We start from the raw sequence: 18,059 nt of genomic DNA, 5'->3' as shown, positions 1-18,059 counted from the left end.
AGTGTTAAGATGCGTAATCATCTGGAGTAATCATGAAGACTTAAATCATACATCACAGACCTCACTCTCTTCAAAACGATGAAGAAAGGCCCGGCACAGTGGCTCACACCTGTAGTCCCAGAACTTTGGGAGACCAAGGTGGGCGGATCACTTGAGCTCAGGAGTTCAAGACCAGCCTGGGCAACATGGTGAGACCCCGTCTCTTCTAAAAATATAAAAATTAGCTGGACGTGGTGGTACGTGCCTGTAGTCCCAGCTATTTGGGAGTCTGAGGCAGGAGAATCTCTTGAACCTGGGAGGTGGAGGTTGCAGTGAGCCGAGATTATGCCACTGCACTCCAGCCTGGGTGACAGAGGGAGACTGTCTCAAAAAATAAAAGATGAAGAAAGGCATATTGGATTTTATCCCAAAAGGTCACAACCATTTTATTTAAGTCGTGCACTTGAGTTACATGTTTATTTAGTTACTTGGAAATTCTCATTCCCTAATATTGCTAGATATGCTGGGCATCAGACAGACCATCCTCTGTAGGTGAGAGCATGCACACTCTTGCAGGTGTTTATCAACTTCTCCCTGAGATCCCTTCAGCTCCAGCGTTGGCTTCTCAGCCTGGGAGCTGGCCAGGCTCTGAGTCATCCCGTTGCTTCTCTGAGAGGGCAGAGCCAGAGGGAGTGCAGGACGCCTGCGCTTTCCTTTTGTTTGGTATTTTTGAGCAAAGCCTCTCACTCCTTGGGAGGACTGTGAGAGCTGTGCCTGTGACACCCAGGGCTGGCATCTCACGGTACCCGCCCCCACCCTGGGCACTTCCTGGGACACCAGGACTTTGCTCTGAGGGGGCTGTCAGGTAGGCTGTGGACTTGGCTCATTTGGAGAGCTGGCCCATTTGGAGAGCATCTGCTGAGGCCCCATGCTGGAAGGCAGTGGGCCAGGAGCCCTGCTGGAGACAGAAGCCACTGCTCGGGGCAGTGCATCGCACTCACAGGGTGGAGGGTGAGAGACACAGCCAGGAGGCTTCGACCCAGCCATCCCCTCACCGGCCCCAGCTGAATTAGTGGGATTCCCTTGGCCCCTCTTCACAGCCTCGCTGAACAGAAAACCAAAACTCAGCAACCACAAGACAGTTTTGAGTTGGAGATGGTTCTGAGGAGAACTTCTGATGACTGCCTTTTAATTTTTAAATTTAGATCAAGGTAATACTTTTCTATTGGGAACCCAGGGACCTGGAGATGTTTCTGTATCATTAGAGGAGGGGATGAAGTGGGTTTGAACCCTAGTGGGTGTGTGTGTGTAAACTGAGTCTTACAGCCATGCAGAGGGGCTCCTTGCCTCCCAAAGCCCAGGCACTCTGGAAAAGGCACACACAGGGCTGAGAGCTGAGCTAGGCACACCAGGGAGCATGTATGTGTGTGTGTCTGTGTGTGTGTGTGTCTGTGTGTGTGTGTCTGTGTGTGTGTGTGTGTCTGTGTGTGTATGTGTGTCTGTGTGTGTGTGTGTATGTGTGTAGAGAGAGAGAGCAGCGAGAGGGCTGCGATGAATATCTGGATGGGGTAGGAATAAAAAAACACTTGCCTCTCTGGAGAATGCCGTGGACAGGGGGCAAGGACAGGGTTGGAGCCACATTGACTTGGAGATTGCTAGGTGAGACTTTCAGGGCAAGCAGAGTGGACTTCTGCAGGAAGAGCTCTCGTGACACACAAATCTCCACACAAGGCCACCTCCTCAGGAAGGCTGCACCCTGTCCCAGGCAGCCAGAAGCTCTTCTCCGTGGTTACTTAGACCCACGTGTTCCAGCATGAGAGCACACTCACTGTCATGGGGTTCATGCTCCATGTACTGACTAAGGAGGAGCTCCTTCTGTCTATCTTGATATTCCCAGGGCTTAGCAGACACAGGCACTCAAATATGGAATGACGAGTGAGCAACTGAGTTAATTGAATGATCAAAATTTTTGAAATGCAGATTTGCTGTTAGGAGTCTTAGCTTTACTTCCATTATGCAAAGTTGGTCTCACCAGATTTCCCCTGATAGTGTTCCCCAGCCTCACATGACTGTACATTATCTAGGACAACGTTAAGTACCAACTGAATGCAGGCACTGCCGGGGATATAACTCAGAAAGCTTTGCCGTGATTCTGCTCTTAAGCAGGTTAGCTGACTGACTTCCAGATTCAACTCTGTTAAAGTCTTGAAGCAGAGCTCCAAGGGGAGCCAAAGGGGTGGGTCGACAGAATTTCCAGCAGATGGTTTAGGAGCTCCCTTGCCTTGGTGTGAAGTGAAGATCCCTGAGCCACCCTGAGAGTGTTGGAACACAGTGCGGTCATCCAGGAATCAAAGGGAGCCCCGTCCTGGTGCTCCGGCTACTGCAAATAATCCTTGTAAGCCGATCTGCTTAGCAGAGTACTAGAAAGGAAAATCTAAAGGGCAAGATAAAAATATATCTGTGGTATTTAACATGGTGGTGGTTGGAGATGTCAGCACGTACACTGTTACACAGAGGCTGCATGTTACCGGAAAGCCCAACTTGGAGGTTTGTAAATCATATCAGAGTTCCAGGTCTCCTGCTTACTGACTGCATGCTGTTGTGCAGGTCATAGATTTTTGAGCCTCAATTTTCTTACCTCGAATGACTGAGGGTGAAATGAGAATCAGATATGTGCAGGCCCTTGCTGTATCATTGCAAGGTGTTCTTCAAAGTGGCAAGTGTCATGCACCGTAGACCAAGAGCATATTCTTTTGCTGTCTAGACTCATTTCCAATTGTAAGTGCCCTCCCACATCCTCTCTCCCACTTGTTGATGGTACCTGTTCTTTGTTCTCCTGCTGCTCTCTGACGACCAAGCAGAGGATAGGTTGGAGACCTAGAATATCAGAACATGGATAGTCACCTTCATACCCCTCTGCCAAAGGCCAGAGATAGCAGTCCAAGGGGCAGGGGGACCCAGAAAGATCAGGTGGTCTCAGTGGAGGCCCTCTTTTTTTTTTTTTTTTTTTTTTGAGACTGAATTTCATTCTTGTTGTCCAGGCTGGAGTGCAATGACGCAATCTTGGCTCACTGCAACCTCCGCCTCCCAGGTTCAAGTGATTCTCCTGTCTCAGCCTCCCGAGTAGCTGGGATTACAGGCATGTGCTACCATGCCCGGGTAGTTTTTGTATTTTTAATAGAGAGGGGGTTTCATCATATTGGTCAGGCTAGTCTCAAAGTCCTGATCCACCTGCCTCAGCCTCCCGACGTGCTAGGATTACAGACGTGAGCCACCGTGCCCGGCTGAGGCCCTCTTAAGTACACTCTGCCCTGGATGGCTGCAGTTGTTCTGGTCTGTATAAAACTTAAGTTCCAGGATTCCTCATACCCAGGGGCACCGAGGCCTACGGGACAAAACCTTGAATGAGGACCTTAGAAACGTGAATCTATACTTTGTTCTTTCACTTATTAGCCCTGCAACCATTAGTAAGCCTCTTGCCCCTTTGGGGGGTTCCTCAGTTTCTTCTTTTGTAAACCGAGGAAAAATAGAAAAAGTTCTTGGGTGCCTAAAACTAAATGTAAGTTATGAGTTACAACTTCTTCCTCTTTCAACAAAGGGCTAGATGGAATGCGGCTAATCACAGGTCCAGGAGAGGGCACAGAAGCCACTTGGCCATGGGGCTTAGTTTCAGCTTTAAGTTCTCATCCTGGAGACCAGAGGTGTGGTAGAACCCAGTGGACTTCTGTATGAGATTATCTTTGATGTTGTGTTCCTCCAAAAGAGGATTTGTCATTTAGGACCTGCGTATTCAGTGAAAAAGCTTTGCATTAATTTTGTTCTTTTTTTCTCAGTATCCAACGAGCAGCACTGGTGGTCCTAGAAAATTACTACAAAGATTTCACCATCTATAACCCAAACCTCCTAACAGCCTCCAAATTCCGAGCAGCCAAGCACATGGCCGGGCTGAAAGTCTACAATGTAGATGGTATGTGCCTTGAAAGGGTGTCTGCAGTGCTCATAGGGGCACAGTTGGGTGACTATTTAAGCTTCATGGTACGTTTGGTTCTGCTTCCTCTCTGGGCCTACCTTTATGGTACATTCTCGTTTCAGAACAATTTCTGTATTTTATGTAGGCAGACACATTTTTAGAGAAGTGTTGATTTACCATCTACCTATGTGGGAAGCCTGTTCATTTTGGGATTTTATGATTGAAAACAGCAGTGGTGTGTGTTTCCTGCCTTCTGCCAGGCTCACCTTATATTGGAAGCTATTAGGAAAGGGTTGCTTTTCAAAATTTGTGCACATTACCCACAGACTCAGAAAGCTACCTAAATCATTAAGACTAGAAATCTCAGTAGTTCAGGCATCTGGTGAGATACCTACAGGCACTTCTTACTCGTGGCTAGGAGCCGGAGTTGAGTGGGTGGCAGGAGGCTGGAGGCCAGGCTGGGTAAGTCCAAGCTATGTTTCAGGGTATCAGATGGTTAAGTGCAAGAAACAGGATGCGGTGTCATTTCTTACTGGGTACATTGGGTGAGGGCAAGAACTTTACAAACCCTCGGAGAGGATTATATTGTCAACAAGTCAAGTGATTTATATACAGTGTCAATTTTTGGTGGTAATATCCTCCCAGTTATGTAATTGTTTATTTTTTGGCTATATGAGGTGTGAGCTCCCTCACGAAGCCTGAAGGATTGATAAATTTAATCTGTAATCTGAAAACTTAGCAAAGATTCCCACTAGTGAAACCAAGTCATCAGCCAAGTAGATCATCCATAAGAAAGCCGGAAATCTGCCTATGTTTCTGAAAAGTTAAGGTGGTCAATGGTTAGGACAGGACAGGACTTCTGAGTCTGTATTCATTAATGGGTCATTAATATTGGTATTTCCTGTAAAAGTTATAGCTGCCATGACATTCCAGCATAGCTTGCTTTCCATTGTAGACTCAGTGTCTCATGTCCTTTGACTTTCTTTTTTGTCTGTCTGTCCTTGTTCTCCCCATCCCTCTCATTCTGTCTCATTGTCTTGTTGCGGAAATTTGATGTCCCAGCTGCCCTTATGGCCAAACCAAGATGGTAACTTCTTCAGCACACTCTGTGTGTTGTTTTTGGCCAACATTTTAATTGTCAAGCATTCTTCATCCCCTTCTGAGTTCTTTTTCCATTTCCACTGACCAGATTGGGGTTTAGGGAGATTCCTCTGCTCTCTTGCCTTGGACATAGTGAATGCGGATCCGGGGCACAGTTCACCCTCCTGGGAAGTGACCTTTAGGATTTGTGTATGTGTGTTTCATAGGGGGTGGGTAGACAACATTGACAGATTGCAGTACTAGTTTTCTGCTCTGTTTCCCAGCCTCGTGGTATTAACACTATTCTTTCACTGTCCTTTCCCCAAAGGCCCCAGTAACAATGCCACTGGCCAGTCCCGGGCCATGATTGCTGCAGCTGCTCGGCGCAGGGACTCAAGCCACAATGAGTTGTATTATGAAGAGGCCGAACATGAACGGCGAGTAAAGAAGCGGAAAGCAAGGTATACTGCCCTCCTGATGCCAGTACCCTCTTATAGACTTTTAAATTTTTAATTTATTTATGTATTTATTTATTTGGAGACAGAATCTCACTTTGTTGCTCAGGCTAGCGTACAGTGGCAAGATCTTGGCACACTGTCACCTCTGCCTCCCAGGTTCCAGCGATTCTCGTGCCTCAGCCTCTCACGTAGCTGGGATCACAGGCGCCCACCACCACGCGCAGCTAACATTTGGTATTTTTAGTAGAGAAGGGGTTTCGCTATGTTGGCCAGACTGTTCTCAAACTCCTGACCGTAAGTGATCTGCCTGCCTCAGCCTCCCAAAGTACTGTGATTACAGGCGTGGGCCACCATGCCCGGCCTCTTGTAGACTTTTAATCTTTCCTTTTTTACCGCTAGAATGAGGTTTCTGTTTAAAAACATGACCTGTGGGGACACCTTTGGAGTGCACCTTGCTCCAGTGTTTCTTAAACTGAAGCCTGTATGAGCATCACTGGGAGGGCTGTTCAAATATAGGATGCAGGTTCCAGGCTCTGCCTGCACAAGCCCTACTCAGTAGGTGTGGAGTTGGGCCCAAGAAATGGCATTTCTAACAGATTCCTGGGTGGTGCTGGTGCTCCTGGCCCCCTGCCCACACTTGAGTGGGCCTGTTCTGCAGCCCTGGACCCTTGCTGGTGTTCACCATCAGGTCATATTCACTGAAGGGAACAGAGGTGCATTCCATCATGTGTGCTGTGCCTCTTCCTGTTTCCCAGGGGCTGCTAGTGTGGGTGGCTGGACCAGGGAGCACACAGCTCTGCTTCTTTGCAGGGCTGCTTCTGCACCACCAGCCGCCTCTCTCTGTACAGAGCCTTTTACAGCCAGTTGGAGAGGCCTTAGAACTCTTTTCATCTAACCATTGCAGAGATGAAAAAAGGACTTAAGTGCGTTTCCCAAGCTCATTGGTGGCAGAATTGAGAACAGAGTTCATCTCCCAGTCCCGGGGCTCCTTCCCCCCGACGCCTGGGGCCCCTGTTCCACATGTTATTTTTGCTGTTGCTTTTCTTTCTCCCTTCCTCCCTCTCCACCCTCTGGGGGACAGCTAAGGAAGGATGCAAGCAGCGTGATTGGGCCTTGAATATGTTGGCAGGTCAGGCCGCAGCAGGGTGGACAAGTGTCATTCTATTCACTCACCCTGTGGCAGGCACCATCCTAATTACTTAGTGTTGCATCACCTTCTAGGCTGGTGGTTGCAGTGGAAGAGGCCTTCATCCACATTCAGCGTCTCCAGGTCGAGGAGCAGCAGAAAGCCCCAGGGGAGGTGATGGACCCTAGGGAGGCCGCCCAGGCCATTTTCCCCTCCATGGCCAGGGCTCTCCAGAAGTACCTGCGCACCACCCGGCAGCAGCACTACCACAGCATGGAGAGCATCCTGCAGCACCTGGCCTTCTGCATCACCAACGGCATGACCCCCAAGGTGCGCTGCTCCGGGCGGGCTCTGCCACCGTCATCCTGGCTTGTCACTGAGCTTGGCCAGTTGAATTTTAGCGTGTTACTAGAAGTGATAAAATCGAAAGGCTTCTCTAAAATGTCAAGTAATACGAATTAGTGATTCTCGCTTACTTTATACTATGTTAGTACAATTGTTTTTTTAAATGTGCCTTTTGAAGGCCTCTGGATTCTAACAGAGGAGAGAATTTCACTTGCAGACAGTACGGAATAGTGATTGGAGACAGTACAGAATAGTGATTAGGGGTGCATTGTGGACTCGGGAGCTGAACTGATTCATTCTAACCTGGGTCCTCCACCAACTAGATGTGTAACCTTGGGCAGATGGCAATAGCTCTGTGCCTCAGTTTCTTAACCTGTTAATTGGTTAGGATAATACTAGTAACTATCTCATTTGTATGTTTTGGGAACTGAAAGAGTTAATTCATGTGAAGTGCTTGAAACGGTACCTGTCATATGATGAGGATGGACTAAATAGTTCTTATTATTATTGGTAAAAAATAGAATGGCATGAACCCAGGAGGTGGAGCTTGCAGTGAGCCAAGATCGCACCACTGCACTTCAGCCTTCAGCCTGAGCGACAGAGTGAGACTCCATCTTAAAAAAAAAAAAAAAAAAAAAAAAATGCCATCAGGCATTTTGGGCATTACAGAATGAGTTTTACTGAGTGGTCTTTTAGATTACGATATTTAGGACACCTTAAGGAGTGTTACAAGAAACAGCCAGGTATCTAATAGAGGGTTGTGGCCAAGGAGGCAAAATAGAGTAAAGATATAGCAATTGACTTCTCTACAGAGAGGTGGGTTCAAATCCTAGCTCCCCACTTAATTGGTTTGTGACTGTGCTCAAATTATTCTACCTTCTATTAGATACATGTCTGTTTCTTGTAATATCCCTAAAGTGTGCTAAATACCATAATCTAAAAGACCATTCGGTAAAACTAACACTGTAACGCCCAAAATGCCTGACAAAGCAATAGCATTATTTTTACCAATAGTAATAATAGCAATTTAGTCTGGCCTCTTCATATGACAGGTAGTGTTTTAAGTATGTCACATGAATTAACTCTTTCAGTTCCTCTACACTTGTTTGCTCTTGTATCAATGAGGATAATAATAATACCTCTCTGACAGGGTTGTTGTGTAAGAATTACATTAAATATAGCAACATGGCATGTAAATTGCATGGTAGAGAGTAGATGAGCTTGGCATGTGGCACGCATGTAACATTTGGTAGCTGTTTTTTATAAGGACCTCTGTTTATACGTTGCACTATATGTGTATCCTGCTGGTTACATTGTCAACCAGTAACTACCCTTAGGAAAGCAATGTAGAAATAGTAAGAAACCAAAAAGTTTTCTGTATTGACTCACTAATCTCTCTCCTAGGAAAGCTATTTAATACAATAATATATACACATGATTATACACAAAGGTGGTGTTTTGCAAAACAATCTGTAATACTTCCACAAGGGAAATAATTTAAAACATAACAGTGGCTTATAAATTATGGTGTATCACCTGTTGAATCGTGAAAGAATCTGTTAGAATACTAAGTTACAAGAAATAGAATTCAGAAACATGTGAATACTGTGGTTGCAAATGAGGAAAATATGTCTGCAGGTATAAAATGATGGCTTGTACCATGTAGAACCAAAACAGTTGTTTTTCTTTTTACAAGATTTTAGAAAGTTTCCTGGTTGCTTTTTGTTTCATTTAAAAATTTTATACTTTTCTGAATTAAAAATAATAGCTGTTTTTGGCATAGAAATCCAAACATTAAAGAAAAGTATCATATGCGGAAAATGAAATTTTCATCCCCCGCCCCAAAACAGTTTTTACGGATAAGGAGTTGGTATATATTCTTTCAAATATCTGTGGATGTTTTTTATGCTGAATTGGGAAAACAAAACAGAAATAAGGTCATTGCTTTTTCTTTCTCTCTCAATCTCTGTGTGTGTGTGCGTGTGTGTGTGTGTGTGTGTAAACCACAGGCACATGCCACCATGCCTGGCAGTTTTCGTATTTTTGTATTTTTTTGGTAGAGACATGGTTTTGCCATGTTAGTCGGGCTGGTCTCGAACTCCTGAGCTCAAGCAATCTACCTACCTCAGCCTCACAAAGTGCTGGTATTACAGGCCACTGCCCCAGCCTATATATATCATTGATTGATTGATTGATAGCCTATATATATCATTCATAGATGGATATTTACATACTACATCTCTCTATATAATGTATATTATCTTTATATATGTAGAGAGATACAGATATATAAAACTTTGCTTTTTTTTCTTAAAGCTATCCCTTGGCTGTCTTTCCAAGTCAGTACATACAGATCTTACTCATACAGATCTAACTACAGATAAAACTCATTTCTGGTAATAGCTACATCTTATTCTACCAAATACCATGATTTATTCAACTGATTGTCTGTTGATGCACATTTGGATTAAGAGTTTTCATTAGTCAAAGCTAGGGGCTGGTTGTATTTGTTAATCAGATTTTATTGGCACACAGCCATGCCCTGTTATTTATGTATCACCTATGGCTGCTTTCACTCTGCACCAACAGAGTTGAGTAGTTGTGACAGAATATGGCTTGAAATGCTGAAAATATTTACATCTATGGAAAAGTTTGCCAACCCCTGGTTTAAACAACATTGCGGTGAATGCTTTTTTACGTATGTGTTTGTACAAGTATTTCTAAAGCCTAGGTTTCAAGTAGAGGAAAAGCCAGGTCAGCGTTGTAGATCCTACCAAATTGCCTTCCTAAGGGGTGTTCCTTTTGCATGCTTTGCCTCTAACATCTGAGATTTTTTATTTCCCACATATTCGGGAGCATTGGATGTTATTGTTTTAAATCGTTGCCCATCTAAGAGGAGGAAGTTAGTTTTAATTCTTCTAATTTATATTTCTTCTTCTTTTTTTTTTTTTTTTTTTTTTTTGAGATGGAGTCTTGCTCTGTCGCCCAGCCTGGAGTGTAGTGGCGCCATCGCAGCTCACTGCCAGCTCCACCTCCCAGGTTCACACCATTCTCCTGCCTCATCCTCCCAAGTAGCTGGGACTACAGGCGCCTGTCATCACACCCAGCTAATTCTTGTATTTTTAGTAGAGATGGGGTTTCACCATGTTGGCCAGGCTGGTCTTGAACTCCTGACCTCGTGATCTGCCCGCCTCAGCCTCCCACGCCTCAGCCTCCCAAAGTGCTGGGATTACAGGCGTGAGCCACCACGCCCAGCCTATATTTCTTTAGTTAATAATGTTATAGAACAATTTTTTTTTCTTTTTTCTTTTTTTTTTTTTGAGATGGAGTCTCTGTCGCCCAGGCTGGAGTGCAGTGGCACTATCTCGGCTCACTGCAAGCTCCGCCTCCCAGGTTCACGCCATTCTCCTGCCTCAGCCTCCCAAGTAGCTGGGACTACAGGTGCCCGCCACCACACCCAGATAATTTTTTTTTTTTTTTTTTTTTGTATTTTTAGTAGAGAGGGGATTTCACTGTGTTAGCCAGGATGGTCTCGATCTCCTGACCTTGTGACCCACCTGCCTCGGCCTCCCAAAGTGCTGGGATTACAGGCGTGAGCCACCGCACCCTTCCAATAGAAAAATTTTTATATGCTAACTTTCCAATAATATTTATTCTTCTATAAAATTATTGTTTCAGTTTCATTTCTCCAATTGTTGAGTTATTTTCTTTTTCTTATGAGTCGTAAGAGCTATATTTATATTGGCAGTGTGAGAGTATGCAAGGCCTTACTTTCTGCCTTACAATAGATGCTCCACATGAAAAATATACCTGGCAGTAGCAGCAGGGTGTGAATAAAAGAGGATACCAGGCCGGGCACAGTGGCTCACACCTGTAATCCCAGCACTTTGGGAGGCTGAGGCGGATCAATCACCTGAGGTCAGGAGTTCGAGACCAGTCTGGCCAACGTGGTGAAACCCCATCTCTACTAAAAATACAAAAAAAATTAACCAGGCATGGTGGTGCATGCCTGTAATCCCAGCTACTCAGGAGGCCGAGGCAGGAGTATCACTTGAAATGGGAGGCAGAGGCTGCAGGGAGCTGAGATCATGCCATTGCACTCCAGCCTGGATAACAAGAGCGAAACTCTGCCTCAAAAATAAAAAGAGGATACTAGTTAAAAACTGTTCTTGGCCGGGCGCAGTGGCTTACGCCTGTAATCCCAACACTTTGGGAGGCCAAGACAGGCAGATCACTAGGGGTCAGGAGTTCAAGACCAGCCTGGCCAACATGGTGAAACCCCATCTCTACTAAAAATACAAAAATTAGCCAGGTGTCGTGACATGTGCCTGTAATCCCAGCTACTTAGGAGGCTGAGGCAAGAGAATCACTTGAACCTGGAGATGGAGCTTGCAGTGAGCTGAGATTCTGCCACCTCTAACCTGCGCAACAGAGTGAGACTGTCTCAACAAAACAAAATCTGTTCTTGACTCTGTCTGGGACCTGATTGATATATTCCAGTATGTTTCTATCTGTATTACTGACTCATTTCATTCTTCCTTCCCCTCATGGCTAAATCAGTGTATTTATTTGATTTAATTCACATGCTGTTGAACTCCTAGTATGTGCTACGCACATTAGAAATTCAAATTTTAAAAAAAAAAAACATACTTCCTGCCCTTCAAGAGAGTGAAGTGTAGTGTGGGGAGCGGACACGCAAGTCAGCGATCACTTTGAAAGTAAAGGGTCACACGAGAGTCAGTGATTACAGGAACCTGGAGGAGCACATGTTAATCTGCCTGAGAGGTTCAAGAGAGGAGGCTTAAGAAGATTTGAAGGGCAGGGAAGAATGAGCTGAATGACAGTGTTTAGCTGGAGGAACAGCACATGTATCAGAACTCTATCGAGCCAGGTGCCACTGGAGCAGAGAACTCAGGAGAGGGAAGGGGGCATCAGGCCTGGACATCTCCTGGACTGGCCATGTGCCCACGTAGCCCAACATGGAATAACCATTGCTTGCTTACCATGCCAGGCATTGCTATGAGTGCTTTTTGAGAGCTAACACTTTCATCCTCATGGCAGCCCTGTGATTCAGGTAGTGTCACTGCATCCACTAATAGAGAGTGTAAATGACTTGTGCAGAATCACTGCCAATAAGTGGTAGATCATGCATTCTTGTTCATGCAAATATATTCAGCTCGTATTTCCTGACTGCTCCTTTGGGCCCGACATGGCCCTGGCCCTGAGAAATGTTTGGTTCAGGAGGAGGAAGACATGGAGAAACACGTCCAGTAGGGCCATACCCTAGGAATGGAGTGATGCAGCCATAACGGCTTCCAGCCAGACACTGACCCCAGCCACCCCATTTTCCCTCCCCTCCGTGGGTACCACTATGCTTGCCCTTGGTGGGTAGGAGGTAAAGGGGAGTGAAGAAGTCCAAGAAGTCTTCCCTCCCCAGTAATGACTCAGTTGTGAGGATCTGACGGGAATTCAGTGTGATGAGCTGGGCTCTGGTCTAAGCTGGTTTATTTGGAAAAGGTTCTTTATAGGTGTGAGAGTGGTTAGCCGCCTAGCCAGGACTGCCCTTAAAACGAGCTGTTCTTCCCTAATAGCCTTTCTCCTCTGCTTCCAGGCCTTCCTAGAACGGTACCTCAGTGCGGGCCCCACCCTGCAGTATGACAAGGACCGCTGGCTCTCTACACAGTGGAGGCTTGTCAGTGACGAGGCTGTGACTAATGGATTACGGGATGGAATTGTGTTCGTCCTTAAGTGCTTGGACTTCAGCCTCGTAGTCAATGTGAAGAAAATTCCATTCATCATACTCTCTGAAGAGTTCATAGACCCCAAATCTCACAAATTTGTCCTTCGCTTACAGTCTGAGACATCAGTTTAAAAGTTCTATATTTGTGGCTTTATTAAAAAAAGAAGAAAATATATAGAGAGATATATATCTATGCCAGAGGGGTGTCTTTTTTAAAAAATTCTTCTTCATTGCTGACTGAAACTGGCAGATGATTGACCAGTATCCTTTGACCATCTGCACTTTATTTGGAAGGAAGCAGGGGTTGTCCACCCTGAAAAAAAATGACTGATGACATCTGACTTTTGTCGATGAGACTTCTCAAGAAGCCGTTCCCTGGAGCTTCTGTTACAGCTGTAAACCAAAGTGGAGCTGGTGCTTCTTGGGAGCCTCGCCTTACAACAACTAGTTCCTGCCTTTCGTCCAGTACCACGTCCCCCGTTGCTTCTGGTCAGCCCACTTGTAGACTTCCAGGGGACACATCTTTATTCTGTTTCAGGAAACCAGTCACGACACGTCCACATATGTATTTGTGTATGTTAATGTCCAGTATCACATCACCCACGAAAGTCATAGGCAGTTCAGGAGATACCTGCCTTCGTCTTTGTTCTTTGTTGCCTTAGGTTCTTCAGAGAAAGATCACAACAAAAAATGTGCACTCTCGTTTACAGCTATTAAGTGGTTTGATTTTGTTTTTTACCCAAAGAGAAAACCTACACGCCCTGTTTCTGATCCCACCCCTCTCCTGGCTTGAAGCAGGTAGCCCTTTCCCAGCCCTGCAGCTGCCCACCTGGCCTCCATGCCGTCCTGCCCCCACCTGGCTGGCAGCCCTGGCTCTCCATGTGTGCCCTCCAGCTCTTTGTGAAGACTCAAGTCGGTCCCAGCATTGTTTCCATATTGAAGTGTGGGGTGCCCAGCAGGGAAAGCACAGGGAGAGCAGGCAGCGGAAATGCCCCCTTTAGGCTGCAGCAGGAGCCCCACACTGCCCAGTTTTCCTCCCCACTGCTCTACACCAACCAGGGGAGACTAACACTGTGACTCTGGGATTGGCAGGTGCAACTTGGAGCCACTTCATTTCCTGGGGAGGTAAGTTCTCCCCAAGATTATAGCAAGCTGCCCTGCCAAGGGAGACCAAACCATGCCAACCATGCTGGCAACTGCTGCTCTCCAGTCCCTGTGTTTTCTGACCACAGTCACTGTGCAACTCATTGCCTCTGCCACTCAGGACCAGGAAGGGGGCTGGTTTTTGCTCCCACTCTTAGTTGCTGATAAAGTGGGGAGAAGGAAAGTGGACACTCTGCAGAGTTTGGGGAAAGGAGAGTAGGGAGCCCATCTTCTTGTCCAGAAAGATTCACCTGTGGTCTGTCTGTTAAACACAGCTGATTTCAGTGGGCTTTCCCCTGGCCCTGGGGGAGCAGACACTGGGTTGTGGGCAGAGGAGCCGTCCTGGCGGAGCCCTGCTGCAGGGGAGCTCCTTCAGGAGCCCCATCCGGACCTCTTGCACTGGGCTGCCTTTGCCTCCATTTGCCTTCCTATATCTGCAACAAACCTTTGAAAGTGTTCACTCTTGTTTTTCCCAGTATTTCAGGTAATCAGCCACCTTGCTGTAGTACAGGATGACTCTTTGTATGTGTGCACACCCCCTTACTCCCTTACTGCTTCATGCACTCCACAAGTGGTACAGTATTTTGTGTCATTGTAAAAATCAAAATTGGCTTTGGATCTTTGTAATACACCTGTACCTGAAAAAGTAAACAACATTCTTCAATCACCAGCCTTCAGCTTGAAAAGACATGCTGGAGAAGAAGGAAGGGGGAGCCCGTAGGTGTGGCAGGGAGCCAAGATGTACTATTCAACTATGTGGTTCTGTTTATAAAAAACACATACCATGGAACCATGGTGTTTTGTTCTTAGTTTTTGCTGTTAGATCCCTTCAAACTGGAAGTTCCTTATAATGTCTTTCTCAGGAAATATTTTGGGAGATGGGGTAAGGGATGGCAAGTGTGAGACGGGCTGTGTCAGAGGTTGCTACGTCATGGATACAGAGCAGTTCCAAGTGCCATAAGTGTGTGTACATATAGTTAATAATGACACTGTTCACCACCATTCTAAAATACTGTTCTTCCAACCCTATCTTAAATGACCAGTCCAGAAGGGGTTAAGCTGGATTCATTTGCTCTGGCATGTGCATTCCCAGCAGGGTGAAGAAAAGTTTAAATTAAAGAATTTATTTTCCCTCTGCCCCTTCCTCTTTCTCCCAGTCTTTGCATAGGAGAATGTCAGACGTTCAGAAATTACTGTTTCTATTTTAAATTGAGTATTGATTTTTTTACATTGACTTTGTATTGAGTTCTTTTTGAAAGAATAACAAAATAAAATGCAGGATCTTTGTAAAGCCTTTGCACTTTCAACCTCTTTATAGCTTGAGTTACTGTTGCAGTGGGAACAATGTAAATGACATTTAAAAGATTTAAGGTTTCAGAAAGCTGCATCCCACAATTGAACACAATGCGTTTTTATTTCAATTCTTGGAACTGGTAGGCTATTCTTTTTAAAAGGGGGTAAACTTTGCCCTAAGGCTAGTAGAACATACGTTCATATTATAGGAGACAGGATTTCATTTGCCTTAAATGTTTATAGATTTTTATATAATTTTCAACCTACATTATTAAAATTAGAGCATTGAGTGTTAAAGAACTTAGTGAGGAGTCTATGTCTGAGATTGCTCTCTTCCCTGGTGATGTTTTAACTGGTAGACAATTTGTTTTTAAATGTGTACTTTTGAAGATAGGACAATTTTTATAGTCCATGAACTGAATGTTAAAAAGTTCTGTATGCATTCTCAGAGGGGATTTTAAAGCTATATAGTTCATCAGTCCTTTGCATTATCAAAATGTTAAGTCAAATGCATAATACTTTAGCTAAAATTCATAAAGTAAGCCCTAGAGAAAATACTTGACCACCAATTTTTTGCCCAACCCTCATCACCTCCCTTCCCCGACCCCCGCCTCTGTTCTTCCGTTTTGACATCTACATAGAAGACAAGTTCTTTATAGCAAATGGTAAGAGGCAGGTGACCTGGTGTGTTTGCTGTGTTGTAGTACATTGCCTGGGGCTTGGGACTCCTTTTTTAATGGAGAGACTGGCTGTGCAGGTGTGTGTTGGATACGGATGAAGTGCTCACCCCTCCCCTCTCTTCAGTAGTTGGTGGTAGATTTCTCTCCCATTTTGCCTCTCATAATCACTTTCGAGTGCATGTATTTACCTAAGGGCTGTAGCTCTGTGGGATGCTACCAGCATATTGGACTGACAGAAATTGATTACCTTGCCACTCCAACCCACGTACTGAGTGAATGTTCCAGCCACTCAGTGAAACCAACAAAAGTGAGTCCTTGGTTTACCTTCCAATCTGGGCCCTGCTGTGTAAGTATCCGTAGGTAGGAATGCATATTTGTTTGTGCGTTTTTATTTCCATATACATGAGCATTTCTCTGAGTGTATTACCCCATGGATAGCACATTTACATGTCAGACGTCTTAACATCTGTGTTATCTGTAGCAGATAGGTGCATAGCTCAGCAGGTACGTGTGAATGTGTATATAGCTGAGTGTGTGAGGGTGTCTGTGTTTCTGCAGTCCCCTGTGTTTGAGAGATTACCTAATAACCCTGTGTTTGGGGAGGTCACTCTAAACCAGTGACTTTTCCCTCCCCTGCTTTATTCCTTTCCCTCACTGACACTGGCTTCTCCCCCTAGAGTAAATGGCTTTAGCACAGCACTGTCTTCTGGGGAGCCTGCTGTCCTGCAGGCAAGTCCGTAAAACTCTGTCTTGCTTTAGGACTCTGAAAACAGCAAGAAACAAAGAAAGAAAGGTCAAGATCTAAGAAAATTACTGCACAAACTTCACTACCCTGGAAGCCTTACTAGATATTTCTTAAGGTAACTTAAAAACTGGGCTTTATTTTTAAAAAGTGATAGGTTAGTTAAAGTAGCACAGAAATGTTAGCGTATTTATTTAAATAGTCCTGCAGCAGAGACCCTGCGATTGTAAAGTGAATTAAGTATTTCTGGGTAGTGTTTGTGATTTATGGATTTGTTACCAAAAAACAAACAAAAAAAAATCACTACTGTGAATTTACTACTATGTAAACTTGTGGTCATATATCATTATAAATAAAATAAGAATTGCTCTTCTGCCCACCGTTCTTGATTGGTATTCAGTGCAGTAGTGAAATGAGATAGTTTAGACACTGTTGAAATAGCTGTATTGAGCTTTAACCAAGTGTATGCTCAGAAAATTCGGTTTGGGATCACATTTTGAGAAAACGTGTTTTGGTCAAAGAAAGGAAGGGCTACTAACACATTTATCAGGTATTGTATATTACAGTCCGCGTTCCACACAGCCTTGTTATCCCCACATTCTTTCAAGATAGGAGTTATCTTGAATTTTCAGGTGAAAAAAGGAAGATCAGAGAGGAAGGGGCTTGTCCAAGGTCTCATGGCTGGTTAACAGAATTTCAAACTAGATGTTTGATTCTAAGCCCTCAGTCCACTGTACCTTGAAGTATGGTCTAAATGATTTGGCACTTCTGGATGTTGAGGAAGGACCTAGAGACACATCCTTGAACTAGAACCTGGCGTGGGAGTTCACTGGGAGGCAGGATCTCTTCTTTCACTTTGGATTTACACCTTGTCCCTTGGAAAGCTTCTCCACTATGCTAGCAAATATCTTAGGATATTTGATGGAAAGAACTTGAGAATCCCCTTTCTTTCTGGAAAACCCAGCCCTGCCAGTGTTGCACCTGCTGCAAGACAGGGATGCTGTTGTTCTGGCAACCCGCCTTTGCTTTTGCCTGGCCCCACCTGCTCCCACTCTGCTGGCTCGGGCAAGATGCGTGCCTTTGGCCTTGGGTGAAGGGAGGTAGGCAGGGTCTTGACCTGGCCTCTCTCTGGTGCCATGGCAACATTATGCCTCAGCCTTCTTCCCTGGTTGAAGTGAGAGGGGCTGTCCACAGCCCCATCCTGGGGGGATCTCAAGCCGGGGTCCCTGGCCTGGCCTCCTTGATATAGGTGTTCTCAGCAAGCAATTTGCGTCCCACTGTTTTTCCCACACTTGCGTCCAAGACTTTGGACAGCGCAGACGTAAAACAGGGCTCAGAAAACCATTTTTCTCTATTCCCATATGTAGTAAGTTTTGATTCAGTTGTGCATAAACCATGGTTTTCTGCCCTACTGTTTGCTTTCAATGGAAGACAGTAAAGAGAAGATGGTGCTCATGTCTCTCCACATGACATCTCATTAGGAATTAAGATGCAATGGATTAG

General features: G+C 45.1%; 1 protein-coding gene across 1 annotated transcript in view; it reads left to right on the top strand.

Annotated features, from left to right (window-relative positions):
* The window catches only part of VANGL1 (VANGL planar cell polarity protein 1), a 52,203-nt gene extending 37,071 nt beyond the window's left edge, over positions 1-15,132 (top strand). The window contains exons 5-8 of the mRNA XM_028830038.2: positions 3,813-3,946; positions 5,358-5,490; positions 6,709-6,943; positions 12,570-15,132. Of these exons, the coding sequence (XP_028685871.1) occupies positions 3,813-3,946; positions 5,358-5,490; positions 6,709-6,943; positions 12,570-12,830 (763 nt within the window). The 3' untranslated portion in view covers positions 12,831-15,132. The remainder of the gene's footprint in view (positions 1-3,812; positions 3,947-5,357; positions 5,491-6,708; positions 6,944-12,569) is intronic.
* Positions 15,133-18,059: the final 2,927 nt, after the last annotated feature.

Source organism: Macaca mulatta, chromosome 1 (genome assembly GCF_049350105.2).
Source record: "Macaca mulatta isolate MMU2019108-1 chromosome 1, T2T-MMU8v2.0, whole genome shotgun sequence".
NCBI classification, from domain to species: Eukaryota; Metazoa; Chordata; class Mammalia; order Primates; family Cercopithecidae; genus Macaca; species Macaca mulatta.
Note: the sequence above shows the minus strand (reverse complement) of the source record. Positions and strands in the feature narration are given on the sequence as shown.